A 14,011-nucleotide genomic window follows, 5' to 3' on the forward strand; every position below is an offset into this window, starting at 1 on the left:
TGATGAGCACAGAAGCATGGTCTTACTGCTGGAATAAGAATTGGAGGAACCATAAGAGATGAATAGAAGAATGCAGAAAAAACAAACTCTGCCTCCTGATGTTTACTCACATTTGGTGCTGAAGTCTGTAGTCCATTTGAGGTCTTGATTGTGCGTTTTGTTTTTTTTTTTTGTTTAACTCATCTCAGTTGTGCAGTAATGTTGCTAATATAAGAAAGGATGAAGTCATTCTCCAATAAGGCAGAAAATCTTGTAAATTTTTGCTTATTAACAGTCTTTGGGTATGGTTAACATTAGATCAGGTAATGAGTGAGGCTTATTTCCAACTGGGGACCAGCTGCAGCAGTTGGAAAAACAGATCAGGTGTGTCAAGCCACATTTAATTATATCTTCATTCTTATTGGGAAGTGAAAATAGTAAGCATCCCAATTTGAAAATGTATAATGAGTTTTTGTAATGTTACTAAGTCCTACCCTATTACTCGAAGGAAAGCCATATACATATTTGCATGCTGTTGTCTCACACATTAGATGGCAGGTTCTGTCACTTAGCACAATGCCTGGCATGTACTGTTGTCATTGTCCTTTCGTTCTTGAAGAAGACCAGGATATCAGGGAGGTTATCCCACGACAAGCATATTAATTGGATTTGGGGGGGGGAGGGTGCTGTGCAAGGTCACTAGCCTTACTTTCTCTTCCAGAGCCATCCAAGTCCAGTGGCCAGATAATGAGTTCAGGATGACTGGAGACGGCCCTGGATGAGAGGGAATCAGTGACTTGTCCAAGGTCACATAGCCAGTGTCAAGTGTCTGATATCAGATTTGAACTCAAATCCTCCTGACTCAAGGACTGGTGCTTCTATACTAGATACTTAATAATTGTTTATTGACTGACTTGCTCTATTGGGCAAGGGAAAAAAACCCCAGCTACCAGACAAGTAAAAGGAACTGAAAAGCTTATGGAAACTCCCTCCCCCCCATACATGCTCTGTATTAATCTTTTAGGAGGGAGATAGGTGACAGATTTTTATATAAAGATTTGCTTGAAAACCAAAGAATTAGTAAAGGTTCAGAATACTCTCTTCCACTTTGCATTAATGGATACTTTTTAATAATGATTGCAATATTCTGCAGTACCTTCAAGTAATATCAAGGTGTGAATTGATGTTCAGGGTAGTTCTAGTGTTATTCTAATTATTTGAACATCCTCATCCCTCTTTGAATCCCTCATTAAGGCTTATAGATATTGGAAATATTCAATATTTGTACGAGCAAGTTCACTTTAAGTCATAGGCCTCTTGTAGATTCAGGAGTCAGTCACGATTATACTGCTTATAAATGTTGTTTGCCCTACTTTTACAGATTCACTCGACACGGCCTTTAATGATGTAATTTTGGATGAAATAGAGAAATGTGACTTGGATAATTAGAGTTGAGTGGTTCTATAGCTTGGTTGAACAGCTGTCCATAAGACATTTATTATTACAAGTACTTAAAAGTAATGTCAGCCTGAAGGGTGGTGCTGCCAGCTTCTTCTTACCTTGGCCCCTCTCTTGTTCAGTACTTTTATTGATAAATGGTTGTTGAATAGATAATTTAATTAAGTGCCTCCTATGTGCATATAACATGTCAGATGCTGGAGAGATGCAAAGATAATTGAATTCAGTTCAACAAACATTGATTAAATAAATGTGCTCTTGCCCTAATGAAGCTTGCAGCTTAAGGAAAAGAAAGGGGATGTGCAGCATAAGCAAATAGGACCCAGCAGGTGTGCTAATCAAGTCTGTGGATGACACTTAATTGAGAAAATAATAGCGAGCACATTGTGTGACAAAGTCATGATTGAGAAGGGTTTCTTTGCATTTAAGAGCTAAGCTGATACTATCTTCATTTCATTTACTCCAGTTGTATTTCAAATCCTATATTTAGGTTTTAAATAAATCAACATAGGATGAGAAAGTTAGCTTAAAAGCAGAGTTCATATGAAAGAAAACCATCATGATTTTAACTGACCACAAGTTCAATAAGCAGTTATGGGAAATTGTAACTTAAGCTTACTCTATATTTGTAAAAATGATAATGTCTATAATATGGAGGTTATAAATCTGCTTTGTTCTGTGCTAATTTAGATAATATCTGGAAATATTATTTTTCTCTGCTTAAAAAAATTTTTTTTAGGTTTTTTTTTTGCAAGGCAATGGGGTTAAGTGGCTTGTCCAAGGCCACACAGCTAGGCAATTATGAAGTGTCTGAGGCTGGATTTGAACTCAGGTACTCCTGACTCCAGGGCTGGTGCTCTATCCACTGTCCCACCTAGCTTCCCTGCCTTTTTTTATTTTGTGCTAATCAGCTTATATTTGGAATATTTTTTTCCCAGATGTGATATCTGCAAAGAACTTAGTATATTTATATTCCTTTTCCCTTCCCACTTTCATTTTTGACACACTCTTTATGTATCAAATTTTTTAAAACCATATTTTATGTTTGGATATCACCTTCATTTCCAAATATACAACCTTCCTTCTGTCCCCAGTGAAGCATTTCTCTTTCTCTCTTTTTTTTTAAAGAAAAGAGGAAAAAACATTTTAGCAAAACAAATCAGCTATCTGACAGTATATGGCATGTTCCACATGTGCAACCACCGATCCCTACAATGATAGCTTTGCTTTACTGTCTTCTTTGCTCTACTCTCTTCCCATCTAGGCACCACCTTTTAAAATGGGATCTTGAGAAACCAGAATCCATCTAGAAGCGACTGGCTTGATTGATCTGGAAACCATATTATAGGAGTGGTTGCAGCACAAGTGATGTTTGGCCTGTACAAAAGATTTGACAGTGGCAGAGAGGATTTATGATGGTGCTCTCCATTGTAGGGGTGTTAAGGAGTATATACTTGCTCTGTGTTGTTGCAAAAGATCTAAGTTAGACTAACTGATGTTAGTTTTTAGCTCATTATAAGAAAGAACATTTTAATGACTAGTCCAGAATGGAGTATCTTTCTAAAACTCCCTCAAAGTCCTTTTCCACCTTCCCTTATGGTACTTGTTAATTATCAGTCTCATGCCAGTATTTACTTTTCAGGTAATGAGTTCTTCATTCTTTCAAGTAGTAAAATGTTAAATAGTTGAGACCTTGGAATTAAAGGTTTTTAAGAGCCCTTCCAATTCACAAATTCTATGAGCTATAATGTCTCTTCATATGAATTTTCCATTTTTTTTTTTTTAGTGAACTCTGATAATTAGAACATCTGTTATAGCTAGAATGGTTGAGAATAAAGTACTTGGAATTATTTTTTCCTGACTTGTTTCACCTTTTCTCAACTTTTTTTTTTTTGTACAGCCTTCTGAGAACAGCTGGCATGGTTCTCAAATTGAATAAATAGTCTTGTCAGTTTTAGTTTTAATTAATCAGGCTGCTTAGATGTCATAGGGCAGCACTCCCCTTTAATATGGCAGTACTTATCAGGTAGTGCTTAATTGGTTTAACATGATGGAGTTCCTTCTATCATTAATTTGGTCAATCTCTTATGAAGTTGCTTATTTCCTGGAGCCTTGTGGTAGAACTAAACTATTTCATGCAGGTACCAGCCTCATTTTACTTGCTATTTAATAAAATGACTGATAAAGTTCTTGTCATTGACCCTTTTGCTAAAGCATGAGGTGTTCTTGACTTTTTTATTTTTTTATTTTAGGTTTTTTTTGTTTTTGTTTTTTGTTTTTCCTAGGCAATGGGGTTAAGTGGCTTGCCCAAGGCCACACAGATAGGTAATTATTATGTGTCTGAGGGCAGATTGGAACTCAGATACTCCTGACTCCAGGGCCGGTGCTCTATACACTGCTCCACCTAGCCGCCCCTAGCTACTCTTTTTATATATTATTCAAGAGTCAAGGGGAAGGTCAGAGAACAGGAAGACTGAAGACCAAGGTTTAATAAAAATGAAATTATTAAGTGTCTGAGGTCACATTTGAACTCAGGTCCTCCTGACTCCAGGGTTGGTGCTCTATCCTGCGCCACCTAGCCGCTCCTGTTCTTGACTTTTATTGTGAATTTCTATCAGCAAATCAACTAGTATATACAATGAACTTACTGATTGCTAGGCACTATGTTGAGTACTGGTACAAGAGTACTGCTCTTGTACATGTAATCTAATAGGAAGAGACAATATGCAAACCACTGTGTACAAACAAGATTTTATCTAAACTTGGAGGTCATATTGAAGACAAGGTATTAGCATTGGGGTTGGTTGAGTTTGTAGGTGAAGCAAATCTTAAAGCAAACCCAAATACTTTCTTACTCTTACTGTTCTTGCTGGGGCAGACCCAGATTCCCAGTTTGTTTTCTCCACTTTATTGTTCCCCTGATGGTGCTGGAAATATTCCCTACATCAGACATGCCAATGCTCTCCCCCCTCACTGAATGTGATTGAAATGCATTTGGGAAATATTAAACATAACAAATTAAAATACAATAAAATATAGAGAATGTTCACAGGTGGCTTTCTGAAACATTATATGGTTTCCAGGATGGTTTAGTGGCCCTGTTTCTTTTTGAGTTTTAGACCACGATAGTTTCTCACACAGATTGTTTTTGTGTGGAATTTAATAATTTAATAAGAATATCTTTGGTTTGTTACTAAAAGATGGTCATTTCAGGGCTTGTCACGTCCCAGGTTCAGCTACAAGGACATCACTCATTCTATCAGTAAGCATTTATTTGGCACCTGTATGTTAGATACCAAGGAAAAAAAGGCAAATCTGGCAACCCCGCCCTTGAAATGTTTATATTCTGATAGGGAGGCAAAGTTGTATATAAGCAGTCACACTGCTATGTAGGGAAACAAAGCTGTATATCAGCAGTCTACACAAAATAAACCTCAAGTCACTGGACAGGATTGAAGTGAGGGCATTTAGACTCCTGGGGAAGGTGAAGAAAGGCACCTGAGAAGGACTTACTTGGGCTGAGTTTAGAAAGGGTTAGGAGGGATGGGGGCGAGAAGGACTTGCAGTCCAGAACTGCAGGGTAGCAAAGGCACTAAGGACTGTGTAGTGGGTAAGTGTGGGTGATAAGGCAGCTTGGGGCCAGGTCATGGAAGACTTTAAGGTGCAAAAAGAAGCATTTATATTTAATCCTACAGGTCATAGAAAAGCCACTGGAGTGAGCTAGGGTGATGACAGCCTGCTAACAGTGTGGAGAGGAGAGGAAGCCGGGAGAACCTCACCAATCTAGGGGAGGGAGGACCAATGCTTAACCCAGTAGTGAGTGGGATAGAGAAAGGGGGAGATGCTGCCTTCCTAAAATGTGACTATGGCAAGTGATAGGATAAATGGAATAAAGGAGAGGGCTTCTTGGAAGACCCAAGGATGGCGAAAAAAAGGATGTTTGGAGGCATGTGTTTGGCCCAGTAGGAATAAGAAATTTTTTTTTAGCATGTTGAGTTTGAGATGCCTATCCAGTTTGAACACTCAGTTTGAAATTCCCAGCAGGCAGTTGATGAGTTTGTCTGTGAATCATCTGCCTAGAAGTTCTACCTCAAGAGAGCCAGAGACACCAAGTGAGAAAATGGAGAGGAAGAGTCGTGTGGACTCTGGAAGCTCAGCACCTTGGAGAGTGTAATGACATTGGGTGGGTGTGATGTGCTGAGGCTCCAGAGAAAGTCCCAAGAACACCCCAGAGAGAAAGGTCTGATGATGATAGTGGACAGAAGGTGGTCAGCAGGTCAGGTGCTACAGAGAGCTCAAGAAGTATGAGCCACAGCCTAAGAGCATCCCATACAACTTACTCTAAAAAACTTAATATCCATCTGGATCGTAAGGAATAAAGTCTTTTGGCCTTTTGACCAGTAGACAGTTTGCCCTTCTGTGAAGCTGTTCTCCCCCCCCCCCCCCCCCCCAGTCTCTCAGACTTGAGAAAATTCTTGTCTTTAGGCCTTTTTATCTTATGTAATGTTGGCGGGAGAGAAAAATAGGGACTTGAAGTAGAGATTTCAGTGGTAGGTGAAGGGGGACAGTCCTCTGGAGCACATTGAAAAATTAATATACTGACACAACCTGTATGTGTCAAAGTCAGAATCTGGGCTTGAATCTTCTTGCCTCCTCGGTGATTTATAAAATTAATAACTCAATCTTGTTTTTATTTTAAATAATTTTTGTTTTAAACATAAGATAAAGAATAGATTTTATGTGGAGTGTTTGATTTATCTTTAGTGGCCTGTAATGTGGATCAACGAGGATCCCTCCCTATCCATTTACTTTTATTTTTTTCAACCATCTATATCCTGTTGCTAGAATCATCTTAATATTACACTTTAAAACAATAGAATCCCATTGTCTGACAAAGCCTGCTTTGAAGGATCTTGAGATTAGGCTAGGGGAGAGCAATGGGATATATTAGGTAGTTCTTTTAAAAATTTTGAATGGTTGTCATATGGAAGAGAATTATGGGGCAATGAGTTGAAGTCTCCAAGAGACAAAATTTAGATTTCACATAAAGGAATACTTTGCATCAATTAGGACTGTCCAAAAGTGGAATGGTTTTCTTAGGAATTTAGTGGGGACCTCTCCTCATTGAAAGATTAAAAGTAAAGGTTAGAATGTCCACTCCCCTGTAGAGGTATGGATTGAAATAGAGGTCTTCTAAAGTGCCTCCTATCTTTTTGATTCTGTGTAGTTGGAGAGAATATGTCACCTCAGATAAGACATTACCTCTTTTTGCCTAGTTTCCTTTGTAAAGGCAGGGACAGGGGCAGTTGTTGGACTGGGTGATTTAAGGCTCCTTCCAGATCTGTTATTCTGTAATTCTAGTAGACAAAGCATTGAAATTTTGTCTTTTATTGACTCTATGGATTATGAAATTCCCTAAAATTTTACCCCCCTTAAAATAGAAAATGTTCACAGGGACCTTCAGCTAATTGATAGTAATACTCCTGCTTGAAAGTTATGGATGTGACCTTTAAAAGGATTTGGGCAGTTTGGTGGTTAGGAAAATAATTTTCTTAATAAAGGAAACTTTGTCTAACAACTCCATTTTTCTTTTTTACCTTTGGAAATTTATAGTATTCTCTTCCATTCTTCTTCCAATCCTTCTCCCACCCCATTCTATCCCCACCCCAAATAAAACAAAACAAAAAACCCTACAAAACCAAAACCTGGTCATGGGGAGCTAGAGACTGTACATTATTTTAATAATGAGCACAACTAATAAATTGTATATGATATCTTGATCATACTTCTCTGAAAAGATTTTTGTTTCTATTACATAGGACTCCCAGCCCATGAATGCTGGCTATGATGAAGATAAGGAAACCCTTGTAAGTTTAATATTCTGGTAACTAGTAACTGAATAAGCTAAGTTTTATAAGTGTTGGCTCACTATCATGATAATCAAATAGTGAAAGAATCATTTCCAGTTTTCATGTAGTACATTTGCTACAATGAGCTAAGATATTGTGGTTAAAGTGCTAGGCACTTCTGATGTTTAGTGAGAACCTGTTATTTTCTAATTTTATGCTATCTAATTTATGTTATCAAAAGTGAATATTGTAATTTGAAGAGAACACAAAGGTCTTCAAAAGTGAAATGAAAGGGGGGGTCTTTATTATAAAGTAATTGTAATTAACTGCTTGCACTTTAAGGGAAAGCCTGGATAAATAGATGTTTCCTTTTAAGTTGCTTCATAAAGAATACTGACAGGATATTACACAACACACACACATACCAGATTGAGCTCTGTTGCTAGAGAAATTGGGCAAAACCTAACAAGTTATTTGGACAGCTCTCAAGCATTTTTATTTCCACATGTTGGGGGAACAAATTTATTTACTCAGTAGAGTTGGAAGGATCATGCATAGTTTCTTGAAGACTCTCTTAGAGCCTAGATTGAATTGAGTGAACAAAGACACTTTGAAGTTCCTATTGCTTAACTGATTTTCACTTTGTCTTTTAAGAAAAGATATTAACCGTTACAATTGATTTTTGCATGTGACAAAGGAAACCAGTGTTAGTTATCATGCAGTTTGAGTAAAACTTCTTTATCTTGTAGATTATGGTTTTATTTCTTGGTAAATTCATTTTTTAGTGTGTTTAAAAACTACCTTTTGGGCTAGTATTTTTAGTTTCTTTGAAAAGGAGAAAGATTTGTAATAAAAGATTTGATTTTGTCACATTTTAAAAATTATTTGTAAAAACAACTTTGAAAATTCTTATTTTTTTAAAGTTTTGAGTTACAAATTCTATCCCTTCCTCTCCTCTTCCTCTCTCCCCTCCCTGATATGGTAAGCAGTCTGATATATGTTATCCATGTGCAGTTATGTGAACATTTCCATGTTGTCGTTTTGTGAAGTAGTTGAGAAAGAAAGAGATTTTGATTTGATTATTCTTTTGCAACATCATTAATGTGAATATATGTTTAACATAGCTATATCTTTTTAACCTGTATTAGATTGTTTTCTGTCAGGGTGCCTCAGGGGAGAAAAGGGAAGGAGGGAGAAAATTGTGAAACTCAAAACCTTACCCAAAAAATGTTTGCTAAAAACTACCTTTGTGTGTAATTGTTGTGTGTGTGTGTATGTGTATGTGTATGTATGTATGTGAAGAGATAGAAAATCTGTATCACATAGCATCAATCCTCTGGAGATGGATGGCATTTTTCATTTCAGTCCTTTTGATACTATCTTGAATCTTTGTATGGCTGAGAATAACCAAGTCATTCACAGTTCTTCCTGGTACAATAATGCTGTTGCTGTGCACATTTTCTCCTGTTTCTTCTCATTTTGCTTTGTATCAGTTCATGTTAATATTTTCAGGTTTTTCTCAAATCATTTTTCTTTATCACAGAAGATGTCATTATAATTATATATTACAGTTTGTTCAACCATTCCCCACTTGATGAGTACACTCTCAATTTTCCATTCTTAGCTACCATGGAAAGAACTACTATAAATATTTTTTTTTGTATAAATAGCCCCCCCAAAAAAAATTCTCTTTGGGATAAAGACCTGGCAGTCATATTTCTGGATCAGAGTATGTGGTTTTTCCAAATTAGTTCCAAAATGTTCTCCAGAATGGTTGGATCAATTCACAACTCCACCAACAGTATATTCGTTTTTCAGTTAACCCATATCTCCCCTGCATTTGTTTTCATTTTTTTTTCACATTAGCCAATATAATAGGTGGGAATATTGTCAAACTTTTTACAAGGCAGGAGTTCTTTTGGGGGGAAATGTAGAATTTTAGAGTATCTGGACCTGTGATTTAAATTGTGTATGGGGACTTGCATTGTGTATATTATCTCCAATGATGTAGAGCACTGGAATTAAATCTATATGGACTACATGATGACTTCACAAAGTAATATTTTCTGATTTATATTTTTACTTATTTAGTTTAATAATGCCCAATTACATTTTAATCTGCTTCAGACTACACTAGGGTGGTCTTTGCGTTTGCAACTTCTGATGCCAAATTCATTTTTGATTCATTGTCAACTCTCAGAGAGTTTTCCAGGTCTAGGACACTAAAGTGTCAAGTGACTTGCCCTCAGTCACATAGCTAGAATCTATAAGGAACAGGTTGCCCTTTCTTTTCCACTGCATTAGGTTTCCTCTTGAGTTTGGCAATAGCAAACATAAATGGTATTTCTATGCTGTGTGAACTTTCCTGTTGCACAATTTGATCCCTTGCCTTTCTCTGCCACCGTGCTTTCTAGATTATTTCCTCTTACTTTCACTTGGTGTATGTTTCAGGAATGTTAGTTATAATAGTAGACTGAGCCAAACATAATTGAACAAATAAATCTGCCATTTGTGCAAAATTACCCCCCCCCCAAAAAGAAACAAATATACTTCCTCCTCACCCCATTGTATGGCAAAGGAACTGAATTGGATATGGCATCGTTTGTCTGTTTCAGAATTTAAGGTCATAGCATATAAAGCTGAAAAAAAGGGACCTTATAGTCTCCATTTAATTCTAACCTCCTCATTTCATGGATGAGGAAACTGAAATCCAGAGAAAAGAAAAATAATCATAGGATTACAGTTATTCCTTTCCACATTGAGGTTTTTGGTATATTTCTGATCAGCATAAGAAAATTAAATGGGAAGTTTTAGGGAGTTTTGCAGAAATTGCCAGATGACACGGAGCCCGTGACCAAGGGTTTGTTGAGTAGCAGATGGCATGATCAGACTTGTACTTTAAGAAAATCACTTTAATGGTCAAATGAAGGATAACTTGGGGCAGCCTACTCCAATAGCCAAGGCCTGAATTTATACTAGAGTAGAGGGTTAGAAGGGAGAGATGGTTGACAACAGCTTGGTTGTGGGGGTGGGGTGTGGGGGGATTGCCAGAACTAGAGATAATGACGACTTGAGGGTGACTCTGATGTTGCAAGATCGAGGAACTGAGAGGGTTGCCTTTTTACAGGAATAGGGAAGAGAGGGGAGGAGGCTTTAGGGGGAAAGAAAATGAGTTCAATTTTAGACATATTGAGTTTAACTTGTCTACTGAACATCCTGTTAGAGATGTCTGAAAGGCAGTTACAGATGTTATATTAGAGGTCTGTAGCGAGTGTTGGGGTCAGGAAAAATATATTTGAGAATCACTGACATAAAGAATGGTAATTAAAGTCCACAGGAGCTGATGAGATCACTCTGGAATTGTGTGGAAGAAATAAGAACTCACTGTAGGACCCTGAAGGGCATGATCCAGATGAGGATCCAGCAAAGGATTCTTAGAAGGAGAGGTCAGAGAGATAGAGGGAAAACCAAGAGAGGTTGGGATCTTGAAAACCTTGAGAAGAGAATTATCAAGGAAAGAAAGGATGAAAAATAGGGTCAGAGGCTACAGAGAGGGGTTCTGAAAACCTAGAGAAGAGAGTTAGCAAGGAAAGAAAAGCTGAAAAACAGGGTCAGGAGCTCCAAAGAGGTCAAGGAGAATGAGGAATGTTTGCTTCACTCAAGAAAACACTTTTGAATCAGGTGAGGAACTTATCTTATGGTTGACAAAAATATATATAGAGAGAGTTCTCAGCCGTGTTTTATTTTTACTATCTCTGTGAGTAGCCAATATAGTGCATTGATAGAGGAAACGTCTTCTCAGGAGAGTGCCAATGAGATCTCCCTCCCAGAGTCTTCCTAATGTATGTCAGCCAAGAAGACAGGTTGGCATCGGCCTCCTTTCTGCCTTAGACTTAGGAAGCAGATAGTGACATTACCCTTCAGTGGGACAGCTATTTTCTGGATGTTAGATAAAAAAGCAAAGATGGTGAAGATCAGGAAAATCTGTGATATAATGGCTAAGTTGTTACTTAATGGGAAAAAAGAGGTGTGTCTTTGTTACTTTTGGCCAAAGAAAGTATTTTCCTAGACTTAGATAACTTTCAAAAAAAATTTTTTTAAACAGTCCTTAAGATAAATTCAGAAAGCCACATTAAATGCCTATCAGATACTGGGCTAAGCACTGGGATACAAAAGGAAGTAAAACTGTCCCTTCCTCAGGGAGCTCAATCTAAAAAGTCAGTCCAGGCTTAATTTTTATCCTTTTCAGGTGTTTTATAGTAGGAGAACGCTTTCAGACATATTTCCATTCAAATTTTAAAAATAGGATATTAATAATTGAAGAGACTGCATGGTATAATGGCCTGGAACCCAGAAGACCTGGTCTCTTCTCCTGATTGTCTGACTTTGGGCAGATCACATTGTTTTTTTTTTTTCTTTGGGAAAGAAGGTGGTACCTCTTTAATGGAAATGAATATTCCTTATCAGAGGCTATGCATTTATGAGAATGAATGAATGAACTTGTTTTCTCTTTTGGAACTGGAGTTTTCCTCAGAAGGCAACAGGGAATCAGGGTCATCAATTCACTTAATCTCTTAGTGATCTTTAAGTTTCTGAAGAGCTTCTTATCTGAGCCAGTGGGGGACTTTCCGCGTGCTGAGTCACACTGGTAGCTTCCTTCCAGTCCTCCCAAATCACTTTGATTTTGCCCCATGTAACTTAACAAAGCATTTTCAATTTTGATAATCCTGTGATAAGTAATAGTTTCTGATCATTTTCAGGTACAGGCATGTTTGAATTTAAAATAACCTTCTTGGACAGCTAGGTGGTGAAGTGGATAGAGCACTGGCTCTGGAGTCAGGAGGACCTGAGTTTAAATGTGGCCTCAGACACTTAACAATTACCTAGCTATGTGACCTTGGGCCAAGTTACTTAACTCCACTGCCTTGCAAAAACCAAAACCCCAAACCAAAAACAAAAACAAAAATAATCTTCCATAGCAATAGTTGGAGTGTTTATTTTTTCCAAAATTTGTTAAATTATATTGACTGTTATTGAGAAGATTCTAGTTTTGGGATCTTGTTACATGAAAGATGGCCTTCTTTCCAGTTTTTTGTATATGGCCACATTTGGGGATTATCTGAATTTAAGCAAGAGTCATCATGTTTGTATCTTTAGGTTCAAGAATTGGATAGTTGCCTGCAATCCTGGCTCATGGGAATGCTGGGTTTGCTTCTAGAGGACAAATACTGGACAAATACAGATACTTATAGCTACTTCCCTGAAATCTCAGAAGAACATGTCTAAGTAGAAAAAGGAGAGGAATGATGAAGGGAAATTTTAGTTGTTATCCCTAGATGGACATAAATTACAATATATATGTAATAAAAGTAGGGCAAAACTGATGATGGAAGCCTCAAAGAGGAGTCTCTGGAAAAGATGAGATAGAAAGAAGAGACTCTTGTATTCTTTTTTTCTCTTCCATCTAGCTCAGAAAAGATGAGATAGGAAAACAGCATCATACTTGAATAAGAATTTCTTTTGTGATACAGCTAAAAATTTAATAAACTTAACCATGCCTGTCTAATCTAGCCTTTGCTTTAAGACTTCTGCCACCTCCAGAGGCTAGGTATTTGACTTTTAGGAAGTTTTTCTTTATTCTAGATGACTTTATCATCTATTTGTTGTTCCCTCTTGGATCAGGCAGTCCAAGTTGAATCCTTCAAATGGAAATCCTTCAAATTGATGAAGATAGCTAACAAATCCCAACTCATCTTCTCTTAGTCAGACCTCCTCCTTCTGAGGTGCCGCAGATCTTCAAGCTTTTCACCATCTTGGGTGTCCTCCATTTTCATAACATCTTTACTCAGATGTGACATTCAAAGCAGACTAGGCCTGTCTCCAGTAGTACCAGGAACTGGACTGTCATTTCCTTTGGCCTGGAAATTTGTGCCTGTCTTAATTTGATCTGGGATTGCATTATTACCCTGTTGGACTTCCACATCTCATCTGACTTAAATTGAGTTTGCCTACCACTGAATCTTCTAGATATTTTTTCAAATTGATTGTCTTCCATCTTCACAATCCTCCATTTTGCACTGGTGAAGTTGACTTTGTTGGTTCTAAATTTTATTATTGTTGTTGATGTTTGGTTTAGGTTTGTGATTACATTGTTGTTGGGATGAGGAAAATCTTTCTATTGTTGTTTGATTGCTTCAGTCATATCTGACTCTTTGTGACCCCATTTGGGATTTTCTAGGCAAGGACAGTGGAATGGTTTGCCATTTTCTTTTCTAGCTCATTTTATAGATGAGAAAACTGAGGCAAACAGGGTTGAGTGGCTTACCCAGGGTGTTTGAACCTGGATTTGAACTCGGGTAGAAGAGGCTTCCTAACTCCATCCCTGGCACTCTACCCACTTCTGCCTCTGATGTTACAGGACTATAACTTTTTTTCCTTTTTCCTTTTGTAGTCTCAGAGGACTGTTTTGGGCATTAATGTCAGAGGAAGGATTTAAATCCAGGATTTGCTTTCTTGAAATTTAATAGAAATATAATTTGATATCATGCTTCAGCCCAGAGTTCTAACTCATCAAGATTTTTTGTTGACTGGCACTATGACTGGCACAATATCTTAGCATTGTGTCGTCGCCATATTCAATAAGAAGTTCATCATTACCTTTACCCAAGTCGTAGCAAAAAAATATTGAATAGAAAAATTCAAGGACTAGATTCCTTGAGGGTCTT

The 14,011-nt window shown here is 37.4% G+C and overlaps 1 protein-coding gene across 7 annotated transcripts in view; it reads left to right on the forward strand.

The window, feature by feature from the left end:
* ELF1 (E74 like ETS transcription factor 1) overlaps positions 1-14,011 on the forward strand; it is a 138,216-nt gene that overhangs the window by 99,292 nt on the left and 24,913 nt on the right. For 6 of the 7 annotated variants that reach the window (XM_074191755.1, XM_074191757.1, XM_074191753.1 and 3 more), the window contains exon 3: positions 7,257-7,304. The exons of the other annotated variant lie outside the window; for it this stretch is intronic. In XM_074191755.1, the coding sequence (XP_074047856.1) occupies positions 7,257-7,304 (48 nt within the window). The remainder of the gene's footprint in view (positions 1-7,256; positions 7,305-14,011) is intronic. 7 annotated transcript variants of the gene reach the window in all.

This window comes from Macrotis lagotis, chromosome 6, assembly GCF_037893015.1.
Source record: "Macrotis lagotis isolate mMagLag1 chromosome 6, bilby.v1.9.chrom.fasta, whole genome shotgun sequence".
In the NCBI taxonomy this organism is placed as follows: domain Eukaryota; kingdom Metazoa; phylum Chordata; class Mammalia; order Peramelemorphia; family Peramelidae; genus Macrotis; species Macrotis lagotis.